This window comes from Cololabis saira, chromosome 21 (assembly GCF_033807715.1).
Source record: "Cololabis saira isolate AMF1-May2022 chromosome 21, fColSai1.1, whole genome shotgun sequence".
Lineage (NCBI taxonomy): Eukaryota > Metazoa > Chordata > Actinopteri > Beloniformes > Belonidae > Cololabis > Cololabis saira.
Genome location: NC_084607.1, coordinates 14585941 through 14596432, shown reverse-complemented (window position 1 = coordinate 14596432; position 10492 = coordinate 14585941). Strand labels below are relative to the sequence as shown.

At 41.3% G+C, this 10492-nt stretch overlaps 1 protein-coding gene across 1 annotated transcript in view; it reads right to left on the bottom strand.

The window, feature by feature from the left end:
- Positions 1 to 8862: 8862 nt before the first annotated feature.
- uncx (UNC homeobox) overlaps positions 8863 to 10492 on the bottom strand; it is a 3082-nt gene continuing 1452 nt past the window's right edge. The window contains exon 3 of the mRNA XM_061711968.1: positions 8863 to 10202. Within this exon, the coding sequence (XP_061567952.1) occupies positions 9252 to 10202 (951 nt within the window). The 3' untranslated portion in view covers positions 8863 to 9251. The remainder of the gene's footprint in view (positions 10203 to 10492) is intronic.

The window sequence follows — 10492 nt, the reverse complement described above, 5'->3', positions numbered from 1 at the left end:
CTCATCCCATCTCGGGAAGTTTTCACACTTCACACTTCATTAACCTCCAGGGCGCAGAAACCCTGGGAAGTCAAGGAGGGGGGAAAAAAATAAAAAAAGAAAGCTTGTATTTTTCATATAAATCTCCACCAAGCAGTAATCTTCCTATGACAACATTTACATGCAGACGGTACACCAGATAATAACTGATATTCTGGTTTGGGTGCAATTCAGTATGCTCTTTATATGCACCTTCATGTCACGATCTCAAATTTGCAGGTACACATGCATGAACATAATATTCCAAATGCCTCTGTGAAAAGAGAGTTTGCACTAAAATGTAAAAAAAAAAAAAACAACTGAAAAAACCTTGGATAAAGCAAAGTTTACTTGATTTTCCACTAGCAGTCCGACATGGACCGCTCTTAAACTTATTTTCTTTGGTGTTCACTAATGCTTACCATACTGTCTCTTTACAAAATGCGATCATTGCACATGCATGTGAGGTTTACTGAAAAGGTTTGCACGTGAATGCCATTAATCCTCGTCTCCAATGACATGAGTTTTCGTAAAAGAAAAACATGTTTGCTCAAAACTCACAAAAGTGCGTATTAACTAAATTCTGACAAGTCGTAGAGTCAAAGCTGTTTGATAATGTACGCCTCAAAAGAATATTATGAATAGTATTAATGGACAATATTTGTCTTCTGGCCGTTTCTATAAAAGTCCATATTCATAAATAATTAACCTGGTGATTCCCTTATTAAATCTCTGTATGTATGAAAAGGACTGGACAAACCTTGTGCGATGTCTTCCAGGATTTCCAAACTGTCTATTTCAAGCACAATGTTCAGCGACTCTGGACGATGCTTTATCAGCCAGAGCTGGGTCCCTCTTGATCCAAAAATGGGTAAATAGGTAGAACAAGCAGGCCTGGAAGCAATACCACCCCGCCTTAGCTCAGTTACAACAAATTAGTTGTTATTGGCTTAGCTTGGCTTTGCTCCAAAAGTCTTCGAGGTCAAATCAGAGCTGACCACAGTAGTCTGTTTAAAATTAATAGCACATCAAGCCTTTAAAATCAAAGTAATTATGCTCTCCTAGCTCTTTAGTTATAGCTTTTTTTACTCTATATTATCAGTGTGTTTATTTTACCAGGGTGTACGTGCAGTATATTTAATCTGCAGTAAAATGTCATATTTTAACATGGGAATAAGTTGAGATGAACTTGCTTTAGGAGCCAGCCCCCAGTGGTCAGTTTAGGAACTGCAGTCTGTTCAACTTCCCTGATGACCTCAGACCAGCAAGAGCATCTTGCTCTTTAAATGCATGGATGGATGGATGGATGGATGGACGGACGGACGGATGGATGGACGGATTGACGGACGGATGGACAGATGGACAGATGTACCATAATTTCCCTACTGTAGAGGAAATGATTGGACTTATTAAATCTGTATAATAGTGAAACTTCTTCGGGTTAGGGTTTGGGTTATGTATTGCAGAAGAAAAAAAAACTTTCCATTTTCTTCATATGTAATTTTTCACAGTAAAGAATGTTCATGCTCATATTCTTTTATTCTTTTAATGTCTCTTCCTCTAATATGTCAGCAATGGCATGCTTTGCTCTGCATGCCGGCTCAACTACCCTCTGGGACGCTGCAGTCTCTGCCACTTTCTGTCGACTTTCTTTGGGAGCTAACCAAATCTATTTAAAGACATGGTGGAAGCGGCAGGTTGAAATGCACAGACGTGGTAACTCTAACGACTGCATGAAAAATAATCCGTCACATGCAGTCTTAACAAAGGGATACCAACAGTTAAAAAAGGGGCTTTCAACCTAAACGTTGACATCCGACTGTAATCAATATGGTGTTTTCTGGAAATGAATGCAGACCCACTGAATCAATTCTCTCGTGCTGATCTTGCCAGTGTACACGGGACTTTGCTCTGATGTGTTCTTGTACCTTCTTTCGTGGTTCATAGAGAAGTTTGGATGCGGATGCTGCTTCTGCAGGCCTTTGGGAGGTGGATATTGAACAAAAAGATAGCTTTAGCCTCCCAACATCAGCGGATGTTGCCTCTCTAGGGTAACGCGTCCGTGCCACATGCAGTCTGGTGATGATTCCCATTGATCCAGCACAAAAGATTCAAAGAAATTATAGGCTTATTGAACTATAAAAACCCAATACCAGGACTTCAGAAGCCGAAGGTACCTGGCTGGACTAATTTACTCACTGTTACAGGCAGCAGCTCCTACTTGGACATATGAATAGCACAAGCAGAAACCCACATCTCTTTTTAGTCAGAGAATCCTCCGGGGCATTCTATGCACACCTACACCTGATTTATATATCATTTTGATGTGGATTAAGACATCCCTGAAGAGCTGTAGGTCTGTTCAACCATACAGAAAATATATATATTTACTCACTCAACAGTTCCAGGGCACCAGAAACAATTGCAGACTATTCTCTGTCCACATTACAGTCATGGATGCATCCATTGATCAGTTTAGAGGGTGTAAAGTATCCTATTTGTAACCCGAATGGCTCCTGTAAGAACTCAGCGGTGCACATTAACCAGTTTTCTGATCTAAACCACTTGTGACATGACCTCTTTAATGTTAGAGAAACATTACTGAAAATAAAGGTTTTCTAATGTGCCCGATTCTTCGTCGTCCGCCTGCTTGAGGTGCTATATCAAGAATCAGAGCTCTTCCCTCAGCTAACTAATCATCGGTACCAGTTATCACGCATTAAACCAAACCTTTTAGGAGCGAGGCTGATTGCTCTTATAGCCTGGAGTTTTCTGTCACCGTCACACCCTTCTCTCTTGGAGCAAGGATTGCTTGCACATCCTTGTTAGAGTAGGACTTCCTAATATCTTGCACACTGCTTTGGCGTTGCCAACGGCACACAAAGTTTCTGGTGATTATGTGCTGACTCATCATCCGGCAGGTGCTGAACTTTCAAGGGTTGCTTTCTTTATCTGTTCTTTTGCATACATGCTTTAGATTGTAATCTGGTCTTCACATTAACTGCTCAATACGAAACTTTAATATTCACTAGCCACTAAACCTCGGTTGTAAAATGGATGAGGTTTTATTGCTTTAAAGAACAAGTTAAAGCAACAACGGTAAAGGTACGTGCTGAGGTTATTTTTCAATCTGGTTTCTTGTCTGTGCTTGTCTTTATGTGTACTTGTGAAATGTCATCTCAGCTAAAATGCTATTTCAAGTCCACATATTGTCGAATACGGTCAAGTTCTTCCCATTTTATTGAGGATGCATCCAGTGGAAACATGTGAGACAGGTATCCCAGAATGCATTTATCATCAACAGCCAGAATGCAGGAGGGGAAACTCACAGCAGGAAGCATTAACTGAATTGTTGTTTAACAGAATGTAGTTTTTTGAATGTTCTCATGCAAGAATGTAGTTCTTCTAACTAGCTTATGCTTACCGGTAAGTTACCACCATAGAGCTAACTTGAAAACTTTTCAAGATTGTTTATTTTTTCTGTCCTCACCATGGAAATGTATTCATAATGTAGTTGTAACACAAAAGCAGGAAACTATTTAAAAATAAACATAAAATAATGTATATCCCGCCAGAAGGGTTCTACGTACATTTTCTGGTCTTGTCAATGTTTATGGTGTTTTCTTTTTGAAACATTAATTTAATGTGTGCTGGCCCGCTATCCGAGCGTTGATCCCATCATGTACCATGGCAGTACCAGAAAGACTTAACTGTGTCTTCCCATCCTCAGAAAGTAACTCAAAAACTGCCAAGTATGAAGTACCAATTAGGTCAAAAATTATCGTAGTTGGTAACCTGGAAAATTTAGTGGATTTTTACTAAAAAATTGAACAAAGACAACTGGCAGGTCCCTCCCCCTCCAAGTCTGCTGTGCTTCAGCTGTGCTTCAGGCTGTCAAATATATGCACAGCCAGTGATTGAGACAGGTTTGGGACTCCTCGAGGCGTCTGATGACTGTATCTGCTCACAGATGGTAAAATCTAGTCAACTGCTGTGGATCCTTATTCTTTTCTTCTTTGTTATGTATTTCCAGTTACTTATTCTTTCACAGATAATGAGACTGATGTGGTGAACTTTGCTAAACAGTTTGCCAAGTTGCCTGTCAATTTGTTCTGTATATTCATCTCTGTAACTCTTGTAATACCTGCTGGCTTACTATTGTGCAATATGTGCAAACTGTTGAGGACCAGATACTAGTTGTCTTTAAAGGAATATTACCCACTGTAACACCAAAAAATACCTGAAGGTCCAAACATATTTTATGCCAACCTAACACAGACAATAAACTCCTTTTACATACTGTAACTGTTTTATGGACTGCCATAACTTTGGGCTCTTTATGCTCTCGACCAACAGCTTGCCAATTAGCCTCCACATTCAGTATATAATTAGAGCCAAATGAAGAGGAAGGATGTTGTAAATGTTTCTTTCTCGTCCAAATGTAAACAGGGACAGTATAGGAGGTGAATATTGGAGTGTATACATATGTAAAGGCTATATTGCCCTATTTGGTTTACTATACGAAATAATCTAAAACATTATTATTCGCCTGATAGCACCAACATCGATTTTAATAACCTTTCTTTTTCTTTGTATCGATTCTATCGTAAAGTAGGTCTAAATGAAAATTGAAACGTTATCTTTCTTTCCTGAAGAAGCCCATATGCCACGGAGCCCAGTCAAATATCAATCTGCCATTCAAGTACGCTTGCAGGCCCTGATGTTGTTAATGGTTATGATTTGATCTGGCAGAATACAAGTTAGTTTATGAGCGTTTTTATGGCTTGGCTGAACTATTTCTCATCTATGGCTGTATTGTAATACATTACCAACCATCTCCATCCCAAATAAAAGCCTGTTCTGGATGATGCTTGAACCTCTGGGAAGTTCATTTCTCATACAAAGAAAAGACTCTGGAATTGTTCCTCAAATTATTATTTACACTGAATTGTGTTAAATGCAGTGGAAGATTGTAGCCAAACACAGTTGTGTGCTTCTCATCATAGCTTTTGATACATGATCATTTGCTGTGAAATTTCCCCTCAAACATGTCTGCGACTGCAGCGTTAATGCATCTTGTCCTCGATACATTATCTGCTTTCTTCTGAACTGTCAGGGTGTGTCACCCAAAAACACAACACATAACCATTTAGACAACGAGACAGCAACAAGTAACGGGCTTCTGTCACCTCTCACAAACAGGGATGCAAACGTCTACTGTAAAGTCTAATCTTTCCCCAAAGCTGCACCGTGAAAAGACGAAGCCTGCGTAATAACGAAATGTGAAATACTGAATGATTATTTTTTAAGGAATAGGTGTGTTATTGCTCAGAGTGCATCTTCCCATCCTTCACTCTTCTGCAAGAATTGAATTTCAATGTTTTATTGGTCGCCAAGAGGGAATTATGCTTTTTTTCTTTAGTCCTATAGAAGTATAATTGTCTATCTCTTGGTGTTATATGCTCGTGTTTATTTTTCAACATTAGAAAAGGTTAATTGAATGTGTTTCATCATAGAAGTCTGACATTTAAGCTTTTATTATCTTGCAGTGTAAATTTATAAAGAAGAAATATATTATTAGATCATCACACATCAGTATCAAACAATATATTGTGATTTGAATTAAATATCCATTTAGCCTAAAGAATTCATCATTTTTAAATAAACCTATTTCAGTTTTAGCTTTGATACTTGAAACCTGCAGCACTAAAAAGGTTATACATCTCTTTTTTACGTAAAGGCAACAGAAATCTATGAAGAAAATAAGTTTAAGTAATTCAGTTGATGTAATACATCTTAGTATAACTTTGGACAATTTAAGGAATCTTTATAGTGTTCTGATCTGGAGTGCACCTTAACAACAGGCAGTTTTATTAGCTTCATCTTGAATCGAGGGGGTGGAAGTGGCATTTTTTGCGAAATTCTCAGAGATAATTAAAATTATTTTAAGGGTTGCCCAGAAATCAATGCAGATGGTAATTTCAGGCTTATCCCAGGTATGCACAGGAAAGATAAGAATGATTAAATCCGCCGGCGCATTAATGAGTGTGAGATGTAAAATAATCCTAAAAAGGCATGGCAGAGTTGCTGCGGGAGAAGCCAAATGTCAAGTGCCATTTTATTTCATGGAGGATCCTTTTTTAACACGGTTCTTTCTTATCCAAACTGAGCCCTCAGAGCCTCTAAGATCTCACACGAGAACACAAAGCGCACACAAGTAGCCTGCACAGACACCAGGATTTGCAGGGAGAGCAACATTTGTCCATTTGAGTTGATTTGGGCATGAAACTTGTAAATCCCTCCCCTTCACTGTTACTTGAAAAAGTATTTGAGTGATAGTGCAATTCAACAAAGAAATAGGGGTTGGTTTAAGAGCTGAAATATTGAGAGGAAATTGGGGGGGGACATAAATCTGCATTTGCGCATGAATCTTGCGGCGTGTAAACCCGGATGCGCGCGTAATTTACCTCCAATTCGACTATAGTTTAGTTGGATATTATATGAAAATAAAACAACATGATGTCTCAGATAAAAACCTGAATTAAAAACATGTGGTCATTCATTTGGTTTGGAAATGAGAAGCTTAATTCCTGAAGATGCTCATTTATGCAGCGGCTTGAATGCCGCAAATGAGACTCTTAATATCATGCTCATAATTAATTGCGCAAATTTGTTTCTATTAAATAAAACTAACACACACTGAGAAAAGTCTATTAGGCTTAATTAAGCTTGATATTCTAATTTAGGAGTGTGTAGCTGAAAACAAGTCGTTTTGGTGTTTTTTTTTCTCTCTTTCTCTGTCTTTCTCCGATATGAAAAGTCTATAGCTTTCATGCCTTTGGGCTGCTTTTCCTCCTTTGAGAGTTGGAAATGAGAAATGGAAATGGAAATACCAGGAGGTGCTAAATTAGCTGCCTGATCTGCACTTATTGCCGCATACAGGCCCCTATTACTTTGCCAATCTGCGCCTCTCTTTTAGCATTCCGGGCATGGAGGAGCATCGAGATATAGCAGATTTATCAAATGGAAAAATGAATGCATGATGATCAGTTAAATTGAAAATCAGCGTCTGCATGACAGCCCGACCTGACACCTCCGTAATTAGAAAGAAAAATGATGGCGTCCGATGCATAATAGAGCAAAAACAATTTACACTCTCCCATAATGATCCCGGCGTTCAAATTGAAAATTTCTCCGGGTATAAATTGAATTCATAAAGTATGATTCATGGACGACACATCTCCTGGAGGCTGCCCGGGCATATCGATTGATAGTTTGTCTTGAATCATGCGGCGTGCAGCTCTCAGGCAAGAAAAGCTTAACTACTTAAGCAAATCGCTAATTTCACCTTTAGGCCACCAATGTGCAGCCAGCGATACTCCTATTCAGCGCGCTAATGAATTATGGATGAACTGGGCACACGTCCCAAATAGCCTAAGAGTAACATGGAAAAAACACACAGCCATGAATCTTAGGGGTTATTCCGGACTGGCCCTGGTGAAAGTGAATTATTTGGGCTCTTATTTATTCAAATTAAGCTTCAAGACTCCAGTTATGAAGCTGTGAAAGGTTCGTGTAAAGATTAGAGGATGCAAAAAATTCCCAAAGCTGGAATTTGAGACCCACAACGCAGACACAATGGGCAATACCTTCGACCTTTAACCCGCAGTGCACGCACGCCAAGCCTCTGTGCGTGTGCACCCCTGCACCCCCCTCTTCCCTCCTCCCCTCTGCACCAACCTAATAAGACATTGCTTCCTAGAGCAAACAGCTGCATGGCTTGAAATTTATGTAAATATTTTGAAAGGGACACTGGCTCAGAAATTCATTTGCGCCGGCTCAGACGTATAAAGCTCACCCCTTCTGATTATTTTCAATTTATTTGCAAATCAAGACCCTTAAAAAAAGAAAAAAAAGGGCTTCTGCAGCTCTACATATAGAATATATTTTTCTTCTAATGTTAGGCGTCTTCACACTCCCTACCACGTTTCTTGATATTATGGTCAGCAGTGTTAATATTGCACAAAAAAAAAGGGAGAAAAAAAGTGGGGGAGCAGATGTCCCAGATCCTGCACGGCTTCCCCAGGGGCCACCAACCCTATTAGAACAAATGTGTTCTGCTATTGTAAATAGGCACGTTTGCCTCAGCCCGTCCTATTATAGCCGACGCATGATCAATAGGCTGATAACACAGAAACATCAATGTAAAGCGACAGAACAATGAGGGATATCATCGAACATCTATCTTAATATAGCCCTGCTACAAGGGGCCCCGACAAAAGTGGAGAGAGAGGCAAGAAGAAGAGGACAAAAAAAAAGAAAGAAAGCTCATGAAAATGCCTCCCCACGAATCCCCATCTCCTATCCAATATGCACAAACACACACACTCCCAGCTGCTGGGGCTATTATTTTCCTATTTCAATTTGACACCCAGGCCTTTTCATGCTAATTCTATTATTCTTGGAAGTTTATGTGATTTCATATCACTAGAAATCGGTAATGTATTATAACCTCCTTTGAGCTAAAATAAACTGAATCCCCCTGCAGTAGCCACCGGGAAAATAATTACTTTCATATCAAAACTCTGCAGGAGTCGAGCGGGTCCTTTTCGCCTCAGGCTCGTAACCTCATTTCAGTGGGGGCTTATAGATGAATAAATTTGTTAAGGCAATATACAAAGTACAACAGGAGATTTCTTAAGAAAGCCCTTCCTACTGAACTGTAGTCCTGAACTGGAAAATCTGCGCTGCTATTTAAGGTCTCACACGGTATGAGGTGCTTGTATACAATAGATTTATTTAAGAAAAACCTTACATATAAATAGTATAATACCTTTCTTACAGCTCTTGAGGATTTTTGTTGTGTTTTTTTTTTGTCAGGTTATCACACATTAAAGGATATCTAGAGACTCCTGATTCACACACACACACGCACACACACACACGCACACACACACACACACACACACACTCGCAGAGAAAGAATGAGATGGAGAGCACACGTCAAAATGTCAGCAGAGAGGGTTGGACCTCGAGTTTAAATGCAAAGATTTTGGGTAGCTTTGGCCTAATAATGAAAGGTGGTTTAGAGGCTATGACAGTGTGTTCCTTCCCCTCCCTCCCTCCTCTGCTGAGTCATTCCATGTCCAGATCTTCTTTAGAGTTAAGGCTGATTTATGGTTCTGCGTTACACCAACGTAGAGCCTACGTCGATTTAACGCAGAACCATAAATTCAGGCTTCAGTCTTTGTTTGCGTGGGACAGTCAGAGTCTGGGTTCGCAGCGTGCTCCTTATTGTTCACTAAATGCTCTTTTTTGTCCGGACTGTGTTCGTGAGCAAAAGTGGAGTCGCTGCCATCGGCAGAGGTGTGTTTGCTGGTGGGAAAGGCGGGCCTGGACGGGCTCGTGTGTGGTGATGAACTTGTCTGTTCCTGCTGCAGCAGCGCGGCGCGCGTCGCTGCGCCCGGAGAGCCGCTCCGGCACTGCGCGGAGCGCACGCCGGACTGATGTGCGTCCTCCGCGGCCTCGCCCTCGCAGCTCCCCGGGCCCGCCGTGGCCGCAGCCGCCGTCTTCAGTGCAGTCTGAGGAACCAGGAATCCGAGCGGCTGCGTGATGGGATAGAGCAGGAAGTGTCCCTTCCCTATCAAAGGCCGTGAGGAGGGTAAGGCCGCGGCGGTGCGCCTCGGCCTGGAGTCCGACAGCAGGCTCTCCACGCTGAACGGGTTGAGTTTCTGCATGGAGGCTCGGTCGCTGCTATTGGAGCACAAGTTTGAGTCCAGCTCGGATCCAGCAGCAGCAGCGTCCCGCTCCAAGTGTCTTTGGTTGTGGTTTGGGGACTGGAGGGGGGTTTGGTTGTTGCAGCTCGACTGGTGCCCAGAAGAAGACTCGTAGGGCGGGCCGGTGGTGTGGTCGCTGTCGGTGACGTGGGACACCCCGCTGTCGCTGTCCGAGCCCGGGGTGTGGAATAAATCTCCGGAAAGGAGTTTGTTCTGGGATTTGAGCAGCCGGCGCTCTTGTTTCCGCTTCTTCTTCTCCAGCCTGTCCAGCTCTCTCCGGGCGATCTCCTCCGGGTCCATGGGCTCCCCGCTGCAGGTGGTCGGGTGCGCGTTGTGCGCAGGTCGACCCGGACCTTTCTTTGTGTTCTCCTTTTTCCTCCATTTGGCTCTGCGATTCTGAAACCAGACCTAAAAATCAAAAAGAAGGAAAGGGAAAGAAAAAAAAAAGTCAAACGTCGTATAATGACCACTGGGACTTAGACTTATCAGTTAGGACAAATGTTTTTGTGTGAGCACTGAAACGAAAGAGTGAAGTTGCACAGCTCAGGCCTTTAAATAGGCCTTTGATTGAAATGTAACAGTGCATTCAACAATGCAAACTTGAATAATTATAACAATAACAATTCTTTTGACTTGATACATTAGACCCGTCTTCCAATTTGTTTAATTCGAATATAAATTCTGTACTTGAGAAAAGT